Source organism: Onychostruthus taczanowskii, unplaced genomic scaffold (genome assembly GCF_017590055.1).
Source record: "Onychostruthus taczanowskii isolate IOZ18803 unplaced genomic scaffold, ASM1759005v1 scaffold184, whole genome shotgun sequence".
Lineage (NCBI taxonomy): Eukaryota > Metazoa > Chordata > Aves > Passeriformes > Passeridae > Onychostruthus > Onychostruthus taczanowskii.
Window position 1 is genome coordinate 144,305 of NW_024499062.1, and position 16,497 is coordinate 160,801.

At 45.9% G+C, this 16,497-nt stretch overlaps 1 protein-coding gene across 1 annotated transcript in view; it reads left to right on the top strand.

The window, feature by feature from the left end:
• LOC121334187 (exocyst complex component 4) overlaps window positions 1–16,497 on the top strand; it is a gene marked incomplete at its 5' end in the record, with an annotated part of 213,738 nt that overhangs the window by 123,952 nt on the left and 73,289 nt on the right. Inside the window, one exon of the mRNA XM_041401096.1 lies at window positions 15,182–15,401. Within this exon, the coding sequence (XP_041257030.1) occupies window positions 15,182–15,401 (220 nt within the window). The remainder of the gene's footprint in view (window positions 1–15,181; window positions 15,402–16,497) is intronic.

Consider the following 16,497-nt stretch of genomic DNA (forward strand, 5'->3'; position numbering starts at 1 on the left):
TAGTTTACTCGATGCTGCTGAATTTTACATTTTGTCTCTGGCTTCTCAATAGCTCAAACATACAGTCCTTTATGTGAGGGGTGTTTTTCTTAAATCTAAATAACAAAATCAGCAGTTGGAAATTGATTTTCTGGGCATTGTTCAACGTCCTCTCATCCCTTGTGCTCTGTCATCGTCACTCACTTGGGGTTTATTTGGAATATAAAAGTGTGGGAGATAAAGCAAGGAATTTGAGGTCTGTTTTTTTGCTGGATTCTTCATGGAAAGGGCTGGAAGAAATTGGAGAAGCATTGGGATGAGCTCCCAGGGCAGTGGGGAGTCCCCATTCCTGGAGGGATTTCACAGCCCTGTGGATGTGGCACTTATTTTGTGCTGTGTGGGACCCCTATCTGGCTTTCATCCATTCATTATTTTTCCTAATAATCATTAATACATGAAATATTTTGGAAAGGAGTTCAAGTCCAAATTTTACAAGGGGGGTTTGTGCAGGTCAGGTAGAACCAGCCCGAAGATCAGGAACAGATTCCAGTATCTTGGTTTTTCCTCCTGCTTTGGTGGTTTGACCTTCATGAAACCTTTACAAATCCTGTTTGGGTAGTGGAGAAGTTCAGGACTGACAGAGGGAATGTTCCAGGACAGGCTGGACAGGCCTTTGAGCAACCTGGGGCAGTGGAAGTTGTCTCTTCCCAATCCTTCTTTCCATCCTTCCCAAGCTGCCTGTGAAATCTGACCAAACTCTGGGAAGAGTTTCAGTTTTTTTAACCGTGTGATCACTTCCTGTTCAGATGGAATAATGGAATGAAACCTCTCTGTTTTTTTCCTGAAGATGCATTTCCTTGCCTTTCTTCTCATTAATTTAATTTTTGGGTGCTCAGTTCTTTGAGGCCATGGCAAATGAAGGAGGTGACAGGAGAGCAGAGCAGCAGGGTTAAAGTAAAAGGGACATTTTTATTTTTTAATTAATTTTTCTTGACTTCATTCAGACCCTGCTCTAATGTAAACACAAGGTTTTGTAAATCCAAGGAGTGCTGAGGATATTTTTGGATGAAGATCCGTGTGGGGCCTTTTTAATGCTAAATGCATCTCTTGAGATATAAATCCTTTACTTTTCCATATTCCATACCCTGATCCTAAAGCAGGGATGAATTAAATGGGTAAACAAACCCATTTAATTTTTCTATTTTCTTTCGTTTCTATTTAATTAAAACCTCCAATCAAATAATTTTTTTTCCTTAGGTCCTCCACTGGTCCAGGACTCAGATTTTAGGCTGATTTCTTTCACTTGATCTCAAACTTTTGCAGTTATTTTTTAATCAGAGCATCCCTGAGCTCTGCACGTCCTCAGTCTTCATCTAATTCTGCTGAATGTTGTTAATCACTTTTGGAATTTGCTCCCCACACCACTCTTCCATGGAATTCTGTATTTTGTATTCTGTCTCCTCATCCCCATCCCATCCCTCCAACCTCACATCCCATGAATATCCCCACTAGTTTAATTCCCACACTGCTGAGGGACTGTGGTTTGTGCTTGCTGCTGGATGGAACTTTTTGGTGATTTATGGGATTTTCCTTCCTCCTGTCCCTATTTTTGTACAAATCCAGGGATCCCTGAGACCCCTCCACAGCTGCATCTGTTGGAAATGCCAAAGGTGTCTCTCCCCAAGCCCTTTCTTCCTCCTCCTTTATTTATTTATTTTCTCCACAGCCACAGACCATAAACGTTCTATTGTCATTCTGCCATTTCTCCTTTTTCCTCACTTTTTGTCCCGTTTCTTCCCACTTTTTCCTCCCCTCAGAAACTCCTCCTGAAAACCTCATGTCTCCCAAATCCCTCAGCTTTCAAAGATAACCTGAGATCTGGAGCTACTTAGGTAGAGCCTATCTCAAATAATGCACGCTTGTGATACGGGAAGAAATATTTATAAACCATTGAGTTCTTTGAATTGGCAGAATCTGGGGTTTATTTAACATTTTCCGTGGGCCCATCTGCTGCTGCTGTGCTGCTATCGGTGCAATTATGATTTCATTGATAAGGGGATGGGGGTGTAAATAAATGCAGAGAGGGAGGAACTGAGAGGAGTTTTTTTTCAGGTGTTATTTCATTGGGGCTGAGTGCTGCATGCTGATTTTAAAGGGAAAAAAAAAAAATCCAAGGAGAACAAAGCTCTTGGATTCCTCTTCCTGCGCTCTGTCTGAGGAATGTGGCAGAGGTTGGGATTCCATCTGTGTTCAGCTCTCTCCCCTAAATTCTGTAATTAAATGACATCACAGAGGTTTAAATCCATCAGCTGAAGGCTGGAAAATTCCATTAAAATAAAGGAATTTGAAAATCACCAAATTCCATGGGAAGAGACTCTTTCCACTATCCCGGGTTGCTCCAAGCCCCATCCAACCTGGAACACTTCCAGCTAAAATCAATATATTCTGAAAATGTATTTCTTTACAAGAAAAAGAATCAGCATGATCATAAATTTGGCTGAATAATAAATTATTCACAGCATTCAAGCACTATTAGTTAGAGGAAAAAGATGAAATATGCAGAGGACTGAAATGATTCACACAGGGCTGGATGAGTTAGGACAAGTATTAGGATTCCTGGTGCAGTTTTTACAGTGCAGGTCAATAAAAATTCATGGAAAAAATCCAAACTAAAACTGCTGCAACATCCATCATATCTATGAAGCTTCATTGCTACATTGTACACATATTTTCCCCCTCTTTTTGGTAATTGAAAAGAATTGGGAGTTGTAAGGAGAGAGTGTAAGGAAACGGAGCACAATTTACAGTGCAGGTGGCCACAAAGGCAGGGTTTCTATCAGAAAAACCCACTCATATTTTCTCAGATTGCTGCTGAAAGTCTTGGTGGTTCCCAGGATTTATTCCCACCTCTTCCCAGCTTCCCTTCAGAGCTCTGTCGTGCCCTGAAGGAATATAAACACAAACATGAGGCTTTATTTGCACGGAGGCTTCTGAATTCAGACTGCAGGAATTCCCGCCCTCGGTGCTGTAAAATCCTTGTAACCCAAAAAATGTGGGGCTTTGCCATCCTTCGGGAAAACCACGAGCTCTGACTGACCCTGTGCTTGTGGGATCCTAACTGCATTAGGAGCTGTCTTTGATTGACAGTGAAGAGTTAATTAGGCTAACGAGTCCCTGGTGCTGTGCCTCTGGAGCGTCCCTGTGGAAAATCCCCAAGTTCTGAGTGTGACCTCCCTATACCATCATGGAAGGGAGATCCCATCCCATCCATCCCATCCCATCCCATCCCATCCCATCCCATCCCATCCCATAGATCCCATCCCATCCCATAGATTCCATCCCATCCCACAGATCCCATCCCAGCAGGAGTGGTGCTGCCTGCCAGGGCAGGGTGTGGATGAAATCCTGCTAAATCAGCCCATCTGTTCCTTTCCTTCATTAGTGTCGATCCTGTCAGGAATGGGAGGTTCCCCATCCTTGATGTGATTATGGACACCTTTCATTGGAGGGTTCCTCTTCCAGTGTATAACGATGGGAGAGCTTCCAGCACATTCCAGGGCCCGAAGGGGCTCCAGGAGAGCTGCAGAGGGACTGGGGACAAGGGATGGACAGGACACAGGGAATGGCTCCCACTGCCAGAGGGCAGCCATGGATGGGATCTTGGCCATCAGGAATTCCTGGCTGGGCTGGAATTGCCAGAGCAGCTGGGGCTGCCCCTGCATCCCTGCAGTGCCCAAGGCCAGGCTGGACATTGGGGCTGGAGCAGCCTGGGACAGTGGGAGGTGTCCCTGCCATGGATGGGGTGGAATGGGATGATTTTCCACATCCCTTCCAACCCAAACTATTCCATGGAGAGTTCCCAGATGTCAGGAAGTGCTGTCCACGTGACCTTTAACGTGGGGAAGGATGGGACCTGTCCCTTTCCAAACACTGATTTGTGGCAGGGAGAGGATGAGGACAATGGCAGGGTCACCACTTTGTGCCTCTCGTTATGGGATGGGAATTCTCTGCAACCTCCCAAATACCTGAGCAGTCTCTTCCAGCTGGATTTGAGAGGAACATTCCTGGTCAGTACCCTGCACTCACATCTGCTGTGTCTGTGTGTAAAGGTAATTTCTTGTCACACCAAAACATCACCCTTTGATGTGACAATCTGTAATGAAGAGCCAGAGTGTGCCTTACTCTGTCCTTCCAGCCCCATTTTCCACAATTCCGTGTTGAAAGAACCAAATCTGCTCCTCGTGTGCCATGTGTCAGCTGTGCACTGCAATTATGGGATAATCAACCTGACACACACATGAACATCCAGTGACATTTCCCAGGGGCAGGAAATCATTTTCCCACTGGCAATAACAGCCCTGGATGTGCTTGTGCTCTTGTTTGCAGCAGCTTTATTAGGTAATGAATTAAGTGTGATTTGTAAGGATCACTCTGTGGGCAGGAGCCAAGTGTCTGGGCAGGAGACAGCAGCTGTCAGGAATTCCTCATTCCAGGTTTGAGGATCAGGAGTTGGGAAAAAAAAAAAAAGTCAGCCACAAATGGGAATTAATGAAATTAGTTTGATTTGGAATAATGTAACTCTTGCTGTTGAGGCCATTGGAGCAAATGCCTTCAGTCTTTGGAGAAGAGGAATGGGATCCTTAATGAAGGCACAGCATCCAATTTGTCCAAATTTGCTGCCTCCAGTAGCACAGGGCTGTTGCAAATCCCTGCTCCTCATTAGCCTGGCCCAGACCCTGCATGCCAAACGAGGTGGATGATCCAAGGCAATCCCAGATCCCAGTTTCTCATCTCTTGTTTCCTCTGGAAGCTGATTCTGTTTTCCCCAAACACATCCTGCAAACAGCCCTCCTCGTACACTGAGCCTCCTCTCCACCCTCCAGAGGAGCAACAAAATCCTGGTGGTGTTTCCTTGCCATAAATTCCTTCATGTGGGAAACATGCAGGAATTGTATTTTTGAGCATTTTGAGCCAGAGCTGCAAACTCCGGCTCTGTGGCCAAGGTGGGAATTTATTAATGAGGAGGGCTTGGAGCACAGCTGGGTCTTTGATCACTGGTTCTTGCCTTCCTAAATGGCAATACTGGTGTGTCCCCACTGAGCTCAGCTTTTCAGCCAACTAACTAATGAAAGTGATTAGCTTGGAGCTGTGAGTAGGTTAAAGTCACCTGGCTGGATCTGTGATCTCGACCTCAAAAGTGCAGAATTGTTACCCTGGCAGCTCTTTATAAACAGGATCTTCATGTTCCTGTGCAAACACCTGGAACCAAACACCACAGAGTGGTTTAGGTTGGAAGGGACCTTAAAATGTATCCCATCCCACCTCCTGCAGGGGCAGGGACACCTCCCACTGTCCCAGGGTGCTCCAAGCCCCATCCAGCCTGGCCTTGGGCACTGCAGGGATCCAGGGGCAGCCACAGCTGCTCTGGAAAACCTGTTTTTTCGCCTCTGTGGTGTTGTGTGCCCAGGGTTGGTGAGAAAGGAAAGTCCTCGTGCTCCCATTGATCCACTGGGGTGTGTGATTCCTTACCTGGGTGTCCTGGAGGGATTTGGGTTGTCCCTGCTCTTCTGTCATCATTTCCATGGGATTGAGTGTGGCTAAAACCAAACTCTTGTGCCCAGGTGGGCAAGAGGCCAATGGCACCTGGGCTGTGCCAACCCCAGTGTGGGCACAGCCTCAGGGCAGGGACTGTCACAGAATCACAGAATAATGTCCCCTGAGGGACACCCTGGAATCCTGGGGACAGCTCCGGACAGGAGACACCTGGAGGGGCTGGAGAGTGGGGAGAGAGCTGGGAAGGGTGTGGAAAACCAGGAAAGGCTGAGGGAGCTGGGAAGGGGCTGAGCCTGGAGCAAAGGAGGCTCAGGGGGGCCCTTGTGGCTCTGCATAAGTCCCTGCCAGGAGGGGACAGCCGGGGGGGTCGGGCTGTGCTCCAGGGAACAGGGACAGGAGGAGAGGGAACGGCCTCAGCCTGGGCCAGGGGAGCTCAGGGGGGGATTTTGGGAAAAAAAATCCTTCATGGAAAGGGCTGTAAAGCATTGGAATGGGCTGCCCAGGGCAGGGGTGGAGTCCCCATCCCTGTAGGGATTTCAAAGCCCTGTGGAGGTGGCACTTGGGGACAGGGTCAGTGGTGGCCTGGGCAGGGCTGGGAATGGTTGGACTCGATGATCTCAGAGCACTTTTCCAACCTGAATGATTCTGTGATTGTCCCATCTAGATTCTCAATTCAGGCAATAAGATATGGAAATTATTTGGGATCTGTGTTCTTCTACTCCATCCCATGTGTTTCAGGGTCATACCAACAGTTTTGGGTACATGAATAAAATGTGAAAAAGAGGGTTACTTGATGAAAGAATTAACTTGATGTTGACTAGGATAGAGGGAATTCATGCTCTGCCAGAGATCTCTGAAATGATGTTGTCTTATTTCCAGCTGTTAAATGAAATAGTCTGGGAATTCCACAGGCTTGCCCATAAAATTCTGTTTCTCCAAATTGTTCCATGGAGAAGTTCATGGAGGTCAACTTCCATGGAAGTTCATGGAGTTCACCAGGCCCTCCTGGCCTTTTCTCCATGTTGGATGGTAGAAGATCCATCTGCTGTGAGAGGACACTCAGAATCACTGCTCACACTGCCCCGGTGGTGCCACAGGCTGTGGTGTCCCCAACAGGACATCTCAACCTGTCCCACGTGCTCCTGGAGCTCCACCAAGGCACTCCAGCACTGTCTCCAGGTGGGCTCTGGAGTTAGGACCTTAATTTGGATTTTCCCTCGCACTGGTGTGTTTTTAGGGTTTAACTGGCTGTCCCACTCCCCACTCGGGAGTCAGTGGGATGCTAATGAGGGATTGTGCCATCTGCCCACTGATTTATTGGAATGGCAGCACGAGGCAGACAGGACTAATTGGAGTCACAGACAGTGATGGGGCTCTTTGCTGTCTGATGCTGCAGCAAATCTGGTCTGATCCTGGCTCTTGTAGGCTCACAGAATGTGCCACACCAAATCCAGGGGCTTTGAAACCTCTGGCTGGTCCCAGTTGTTCTTCCAAAGCCATCCCTGCATTCCCATTCCAAATCAGAATAAAACAATGGGCTAACCCCCAGTTTGCCCATTTGTAAAGCTGTCACTACAGCTCCTCTATTAGCAGAGCCATTGGAAAGATTTATCCTCAGCATATGTTGCTTTTTAAAAGGGGGCAGATTGAGAGCTGGGAGGGTTGGAGCATAAAGGACGAGCCGCCAGATCCTATTGAGGGGAAAAAAAAAATAATGGGAATAACAAGTTAATTTTTACAGAGCTGTTGTGCTCAGGAGAAAATGTGAAGTTGTGGGGGGTGTCATTACATTCCAGTGGTGGTCAACAAACTGAATGTAATGGGACATTAAAGGAAATGAGATTTAATAATAGTGAAGTTCATGTTTCACTTGGCTGATAGGGTGACGTTATATGGTGGCTCTGTTAACATAATTATTGCTGTGATACCCCAGTGCTTCACACACATTTAATGCTGCCTCACAGTATTTCTGTGGGATGGGCAGGAATTCCTGTGGAATTGTCAGGATTGTTTAAAATTACAGTGGTTTTAAAGCAGGGCTGGGTGAATTTTCTGCCCTGCACGGAGCAAAGTAGTGGAGAAATGGTGTTACCTGTTGTGGGGAGGAAAGCCTTGACTTTGCTTTTATAGAACTTTAAAAAAGGAGAAATGGTGGAATCCTCCAGGTTTAGCTCCATGCCCTGGGTTCACATGAAACAAGGATATCACAGACCTTTAGAGAGAGGGATTGATGGACTGCTTGGGGCATTTATCTTCTGTAGGATTGGATTTAAATTACAAATGGATCAAGGGAGAGTGATTTAGTCCAGCGGTCATTTTGGGTTGTCATCTCCATCTCGGAGCAATCTTGTCACTTGCAGGCAGCTTGGCTCCACCTCAGTCTGGTTTTGGGCTGGAAATTTAGGGATTCAAGGATGGGAGGGGAGAAATTTGGTACAGAGAAGCAAAGAGGTGGCTGGAACAGGAGCTGGGTTTGCTCAGTTCTGTATAAACTGAAGATATATCTATTATTAATTTATTTTATTGGTGACAAAGGATGAAGTAGGAGCTCATCAAAGCTGGATTTGAGGCTGAAGGTGAAGCCTGGTGCTGTGCTGGGCTGGACATCCCAGCTCTGCTCCCCAGTCCCTGGAAAAGCAGTGATTTACATTTCCCTGTTTCCTGGATGTGCACAGTTGGGTGTTTTTGGTAATAATCCCATCCTCCCTGCAGTTTGGAGCATCTCTGGCTTTGCAAACGTTCATTCATGGGGAAACTCAGACTCTGTGTAGCTGAACACCCCAAAAAAGGTCCTCCATAAATGAGGAAGAGGCAAAACCATTCTCTCACAGGTTTCCTGCTTCCAGGTTCACGTTCAGAACCTGCAGCTGTTTTGGGGGATGAAAAGCAGCTTTGTGGCACAGAGGGAGTAAAGCTGCTCCCTGTTTGTTCTCCAGGGGAACTCAGGGGCCTCGTGGTGTCCTCAGGACTCTGCAGGGGCTGAGCAGGGTCAAAGCCTCTCCAAAGGCTCCAGGTGGGTTAGTGACTTGGTTTGGAAAGCCAGGTGTCTCTAAGGAAGGCAGGAGCCTCCCCTGAAATGGAAAATGTGCTGGTGGGGCTGTTCCACACTGGGCATTTCACCACAGACACCCAGAGCTCTGCTGGCATTCAGCTCCTGGAGGGAGCCAGTGTCACCCCCTGTGCTGTCCCTGCTCTCCAGGGACAGGGGTTTGGCTCACAGAGTCTTTGGGGTCCAAACAAAGCTGGAGCTTTACCAGGTTTGATCTAAAACCTCTGCAAAGGTGTGGGGTCATCTGCTGTAGGGGGATGAAAGCCAACACCAGTCCCAGAATGGTTTGGGATGGAGGGACCTGAAAGCTCATCCTAAGTGCCACCCCTGCCATGGCAGGGACACCTCCCACTGTCCCAGGCTGCTCCAACCTGGCCTTGGACATTCCAGGGATCCAGGGGCAGCCCCAGCTGCTATGGGAATTCCATCCCAGCCCCTCCCCACCCTCACAGCCAGGAATTCCTTCCCAATCTCCCATTTACTGCCAGCTCCAACCCATTAAGCCATTCCTTCAGTAAAGCAGCCCCATTCCCTTGTCCCACACAATATTTTCCCAGTGTTTTTCCCCATTGCCCAGGGCTGTGATGCTGATACCCTTCACAGCCTTCCAACTACCAGGTGTACCATTCTGCTCCTTTTGGAACTCATTTTCTCCAAACTCCTGGCTGTTCCTCATTCACATTTCCCATCCTTTGGGAAAATCCCACCTGAGGGTTGGCAAGCCATGGAATTGCTGCTGGTTCCTGAATTTCCCTCCAGCCCTCACAAGAGATGAGAGGATGGAGAGCAGGAGGTCTGAGCATCCATCCAACCACGCCTGGGTGGGGTCTTGGGATATTTGGGAGGGAGGAGAGAGGAATCTCAGCTGCAGGGCATGAGGTGAACATTTCTTATCCTCATGAATCTCTAGATCTGATTAATTCTGCCTCTCCTGGCCCCAAATACAAGCCAATATTCCCCTCTGGAGACATCAGAAGAAATTGCACCTTGAGAGAGTCCCATTACATCAGAAATTTGTGTCCTTCAGGTGGCAGCTGAGCATTAAAGAAACAATATTTTTAGCAGCAGTTGAGAGGTAAATTTTAATTTAATTTTTTTTTCCCAGGGCGTTTGTGGGTGTTTGCAGGACCTCAGAGACAACGAAACACTGATTTTTCTGTCACACCTGCAGGGGAAGGAGGAGGCATTTCTTACCTCAATCTCATGGCTGAGCAACCACAACACAGAAATCGATTCTTTAAATCTTGTATTTTTTTAGCTGCTGTTAAAAAAAAGAGAAGTCCTGGGCTCTTTCATCTTCCAGCACTAAAGCTCTCAGCTCTGTAGGGACACAGAACCTTTTTACAGTAACCAAAAGAATTATCTCGAGTAGCTGAACCTTTTCATGGTTTGGGAATTTGTGTTTGTACATGGGAAGAACTGAATTTGGTTATTATTATCCAAAATAACCCATTAAACTCACCTTGGGGTTATGGGAACAACTCTGGCTGGTGCTGCCAGGTGCTTGTAATTAATTATTAATTAATAATTTAGAGAAAAACACCCCAAATGTCATGTTTGCTGTTAGCAGCAGTCATTCCTCTGGATGTTTTCTAGGCTATTTAATATTTTATAATAGCAGAAAATTCATTATTTTGTCTGGTATTTGGTGATTTTTTGGTCTGGTTTTGCTAATGTTTAAAACACACTTAAAGTAGCAAAACCTCCTTTGAGTCTCCCAGAGCTGTGTACACTTCTTTTGATGATAATTTTAATTTTGATAATATTTTAGGGTCACCTAGAAAGGATCTTGAACCATTTTTCCTCTCTTTGGAGTGACTTTGTACAGAATCAGCTCTATTACCTTGCATGGCCACGATGTTCATCAGCAAGGTCTGAAACATCAATCCAGGGGTGGCTGATCATGGACCAAAATAATTCCCTGCAGTGAAGTTTTTAGGCAAAACAATGTGATTTTTGTTACTTAGACTGTTTTGGATTTTTCCATTCTGTCAGCAACTGCGATCCAGCTCAAGGGATTTCTGATGTTTCTTTAATATTTCCTTGCTCTGTGGAAGCTCCCCAAAAGGTTCATCCCAGGTACTTGGATGTTTCATGACTAAGGCAGAGAACAATTCAGAATCACACAGAAATGAAATGTAAATTTGGGCTGAACGTCAGAAAAAAATTGTCTTAATAAGGTTCTGGAATATTTGATATTTTTTCCTGTCATTCATTTGCTTGAGGAGAGGATTTCAGATATTATTACCATCATCATTAAGGCGAGGAGTTGTTGATGCTCTGCACTTCCAGTGCCTTCTGTTCCTCTTAATGATGTTTCAGAAGACATCTGAGAAGAAGGAGTCAGAAGAAAGCCTTGGGAAGGCAGGAATTGTAGGTTTCTAAATCAATCCATGCAGCTTTTTCAGGTTTTATGCTTTTTATCCCACACTTTCAGCTTAGGTAAGACAGAGCTCACAGCCAATTAAGTTGTGAGTTAGAATGAATTAAATTTCCTGAAATGAGGCACTTCTTTTTTTTCTTTTTTAATCCAAATGACTGTCATTTACCAAAAGCTACTTCATTTCCCTGAAAGTGCTTTTCTGTCTAAGGGGAATGCTTAATTGCAGCCACAAATCACCTCAAATGCTTTTATAGGAGGATAAAACAAGTTGAAAATTGTGCATCATTTTAAAAATGCAGGTTCTGAATTCAGGATAAGGTGCAAATTTCTATATTTATTTTTTTTTTCCACTTGGCTGCTCTGTTGAGGAACTCCATCCTCACTGTGACATCTCCTGAAAGTGTCCTTCAGAGCAGGGACATCCCTACGAGACTTTTTTCAGGATTTCAGGCAATTCCCAGGAATATCTACAGAGACCATGATCTGAAATTTGGTGACACCCCTCAATCTGAATTTTTATTCAGACAAAGCATTTTTGTATTTTGAAGGTGGGACACAACTGATGGTTCTGAAATCAGCCTGGGAGAGCTGGGAATGTTCCCCTGGAGAAGGGAAGGCTCCAGGGAAAGCTTCCAGCACATTCCAGGGCCTGCAGGGGCTCCAGGAGAGCTGCAGAGGGACTGGGGACAAGGGATGGACAGGACCCAGGGAATGGCTCCCAGTGCCAGAGGGCAGCCATGGATGGGATCTTGGCAATGAGGAATTCCTGGCTGGGCTGGAATTGCCAGAGCAGCTGGGGCTGCCCCTGCATCCCTGCAGTGTCCAAGGCCAGGCTGGATGGGGTTTGGAGCACCCTGGGATGATGGAATTTGTCCCTGCTCATGGCAAGGGGTGGAATAAAATCCTTGAGGTCTCTTCCAACCCGAACCATTCTGTCATAAATAATTGATTTCTGGGATATCTGTGGGTCAAATTCCCTTTTTTTGACATCTAAAAGTACCACGGATGGCTTGGATGAGTAACACAACGTTTTTGGAGAGGACTCTTAGGATGTATTTTTTCCATGCCGTTAAACACTTTCTTGTTCGTTATAGAGGCTGAGTTCTGTTGGAATAAGGCAGCCAGCAGCATTTGAAATTGAAATAAATAAATAGCACAGTGTGAGGCTGCGTCTGCCAGGCAGAAATAGGGAATATCTGTTGGCTCCTTAATGCCACCCAACATTTCCCATTTCAAACACTCATTTTCAGTTTCTTGTACTTTGGCTGATCTTTTATTGCCAACTGGGGCTGGTTTTTTAGAGAAATACATCTGAGCTACTTGGGGTTTTTTTCTGAGAAGGAGGAGAAATTCTGGTTGAATTCTGCTGAGTTTTCCGTTGGCTGGGAATTTCCATCTCCACATTTCTCAGCGAGAGGAACTGTTGGATAAAGGGTGTGGAAAATAACCCCAAATTTGGCTTATTTGGACCCCTTGAAAGATGTGCATTGCTCACAGTTCTGCTTCATGGCAGCCGAAAATCGCAATGGACACAATTCCAGCCAAAATTCCCAACGGACACAATTCCAGCCAAAATTCCCAACGGACACAATTCTAGCCAAAATTCCCAATGGACACAATTCCCTCTGAAATTCCCAATGGACACAATTCCAGCCAAAATTCCCAACGGACACAATTCCAGCTGAAATTCCCAATGGACACAATTCCCTCTTAAATTCCCAATGGACACAATTCCAGCCAAAATTCCCAACGGACACAATTCCAGCCAAAATTCCCAGCAGACACAATTCCAGCCGAAATTCCCAATGGACACAATTCCAGCCAAAGCTCAGCAAGACCAGCCAGAGGCAAGGGCTGATTCCTGAGCTGGCAGCTCTTTCCCCTCTGGTGTTTTTTGGGCTCCCAAATCTGCTGGGCTCCTGGTAGACAAACACAGGATGGCCAAGTGGGATTGGGGAACTATGAAAAATAAGAGTTTTTTTTTTTTTTAGTTATAGCTTTTTTAACTTTAGCTGCAGCTAGCTCTAAATTTTCTATTCTTTCTATTTCTAAAGCCTGCTTTCCCAGCTTTCTAAAGATCTTCTTACCTTTTCTAATTCCCACAAACTGATGGTGAAATTCCCACTAACAGGAGGGATGTGACAGGATGAGAAAGCAGGAAGAGGGAAGCTGGGAAGCCAAGAGCCCTGTGGGACTTCGTGGCAGAGGAGTCACTCTTGGTGTCACATTTATTCAGGTGACAGTTAGACTTTGCATCCCTAATTCATGGAATCTTGGAATGGTTTGTGTTGGAAAGGATTTTAAAGATCATCCACTTCCAACCTCAACACCTCCCACTGTCCCAGGCTGCTCCAAGCCCCATCCAGCCTGGCCTTGGACACTTCCAGGGATCCAGGGGCAACTCTTCCTTCTCTTAAATACAAAAATAATTTCACATTTTTCATTTTTAATCTGTTCTTAATGGAATTCTGAGTAACCCTCCCTGTCCAGGACATCAAGGGTGCACCAGTGCTGCCATTCAGTGTCCCAGAAGGATTCCTGGTGCAAGTCTCACCTACACCTGGAACTTTGTGACTCCTGCTTGAGCCCCCTGGTGCTGAGCCCAGCTGGATTTCGGAGGCTGAAGCTCCAGAGTGGCTGCCTGGGGTACAGAGCAGTGTGGGACTCACTCTGCCTGCTGGAAATTTGGAGAGGTCATCTCTGAACCACAGCAGACCCCAGCAAACAGGATCCCAGCTGTCCCCTGAGGCTGTAAAAAGGAACTTGTCCCACTGGATTATCAAATCCAGGAACTCCTGGGCTGTTCCCTGCTGGAAGCCACACTCTGACATCCATAGTTCATTTTTCTTTACCTTTTCTCTGCTCCCATTTCCCTCAGCAGAGATCTTTGGGATTAAATGAAGACTTCACTGGTTTCCATTCCCATAACAATTTCATCAAACTGTCCTTGAGCATCCCAACTGAAGGTCTCCCATCCCTGTCCTCTAGTTCTCCATGCCTTGCACAGCTTCATTCTTAATAACTTCCTTAATATGTGACTCCACATTTCCCTGCTCCACTTTCTGACCATTTCTTACTGCAAAAATTACTCCTAATATCCAACCTAAACCTTCCTCAGCACAACTCAGGACAGCATATCTCAATCCATTATGGCTCCTGATACTCAATCCCTAATTGTTTTGAAAGGAACAACAATTCCACTGCCTCAGATGTAGTTAAAGACATGACGAGGTAATTTCTGGAATAAACTCCTCCGTGGTAACCAGATGGCAGCACAGAAATAAAGAGATTTTGCAGGAAATGGCAAACATTTGGTGCTAAAATATTCCCAGAGTCATCCTGCTGCTCTGTGTGCTCAGGATGGGATCCTGGGATGGAACAATAAAGGGTGATAAAAATACACCATAACACAGGCATCCATAATGCAGGAGGATAATGGCATCATGCATAGATATTGCTGTTTTTCCATGGTTTTTCTCAGGATTTTGAGCTGGAATATTCTGTTGTTCAGTTTAGAGGTGGGGGAATCCACCTGTGGAAATCAAGTGACCATGCCCAGAAGGAAGCTTGGCTTTTTAAAGTGATTTCTGGTATCTTAGCTTTTTTAATGGTGATTTTATATTTATAAGGGCATCTTGCCAGCATGTCCCACATGGAAAAGCCAAATTTTTCTGTAAGGACACATTCCCAGCATGTCCCACATGGAAAAGCCAAATTTTTCTATAAGGACATATTCCCATCATGTTCCACATGGAAAAGCCAAATTTTTCTATGAGGATATCTTCCCAGCATGTCCCAAATGGAAAAGCCAAATTTTTTTATAAGGACATCTTGCCAGCATGTCCCAAATGGAAAAGCCAAATTTTTGTGGCACAAACAGGAATTGTGCCTGGGATGTGGATTTTCTCTCATTTTATCTGTCCTTCTCCAGTATTTTAGTCTGTATCTCACCAATTGTTTGGGATTTTTTGGGGTTTTTTGTTGTTTTTTTTGTTTGTTTGGTTGGTTGGTTGGTTTTTGGTTTTGGTTTTGGTTTTTTTTTCTCCTAAAACTACCTTGTGGACCTTTTCTCCCTTTCATTCCCCAAGCTGGGACAGTCCATGGTCATTCCCACACTGCTTGGCTCTGAAATGTTGGAGTGGCAAAGGCAACGCCAACAAATCCCAAGCATCTCCACGATTTAACTACAACTGGTCCTTCCCCTTTCTGTGCTCCAGGTTCATCCAGGAGATCGAGCTGGCCATGGAGCTGGGCCCGGCCAAGCAGTGCCCTCTGAGGGAGTTCCTCACCATGTACATCAAGAACATCTTCCTCAGCCAGGTCCTGGCCGAGATCAACAAGGAGATCGAAGGCGTCACCAAGGCCTCGGATCCCCTCAAAATCCTGGCCAACACCGACACCATGAAGATCCTGGGAGTGCAGAGGCCTCTGCTGCAGGTAGGAGCTGAGGGAGCCCTCAGGACAGCCCTGCTGTCCACGTCCAGCCATGACCTGGTTGTGTATCCAATGAGGAAAAATTGTGGAGCTGCTGGAGCAGGTCCATGGAGCTGCTCTGAGGGTTGGAGGGAGAGCTGGGGGTGCTCACCTGGAGAAGGCTCCAGGGACAGTGCTGGAGCCTGGAGTCTTTGCCCCCATCACCTCGTGGATATGATGGAAATGTGGTGAATGAAGCTCTCCCCCAGCTTTTTTCCTTTTCCTGGTTTAACCATCCCACTCTTTGCCATCCCAAAGATGTCTCTGAAGCCTCTCCAGCTGGGATTGGAACAGCACTGGGGAATTTATCAGCCCCCACTGATAAAGCTGCTTTGGGATCACTAGCAGCACATGTTTGAGCTGAATTAGATGAGAGATAAAAGGTTTTTCAAGCATTGTGTCCTCACAGATGAATCACCCACTCCAGTAAAGATTATCCTTAAAAAAAAATTGTCCTCTCTCAGTAAATATTCCATTTTACTGCCTTGTTTTCCATTTTTCCCTCCTCAGATATAAAACACTTGAAACCCTTTTCCTTCGCAGAGTGACTGAATCACCGTGAAACTCATTTGTCTCAAAATTATTCAGCATTAAATTTCAGGCTGTAATTGTTTAAATCGATCCTAAATTAGGCTACAAGTGCCTCGACAGCTTCTTGCAGCCTGTTCTTGTAGGGTTCTCAACGAGGTGATAAATCTTGCCACCCAGGTGGTCACTGGCCATAAAAACCTGTTGCTCCATCTCCAAAAAAATGCAAATTGCTTCCCTCTGGAGCAGCAGAGTGGGATTTTTCCTTTCCTTCAAAGCCTCTGTTGTTTCTTATCTCAGCACGGTGTGGATGATGCTCACGATACTTTTTTGGCCAAACTCCAGCAGCTGAAAATCCAAAACAAACCAAAAAAAAAACCCCTGTTTAAAAAGTCAGGGTGTGCAGCTGTTTTGGAGGATAACGACTTTCTGGAGCTAATTACCACAGCACCCACTCCATGCATGGAGTCACTCACTCGTGGCTTTCCAAGGAGACATCCCTGAGAGCTTCTGGAATGTTTTCTTCCCATCA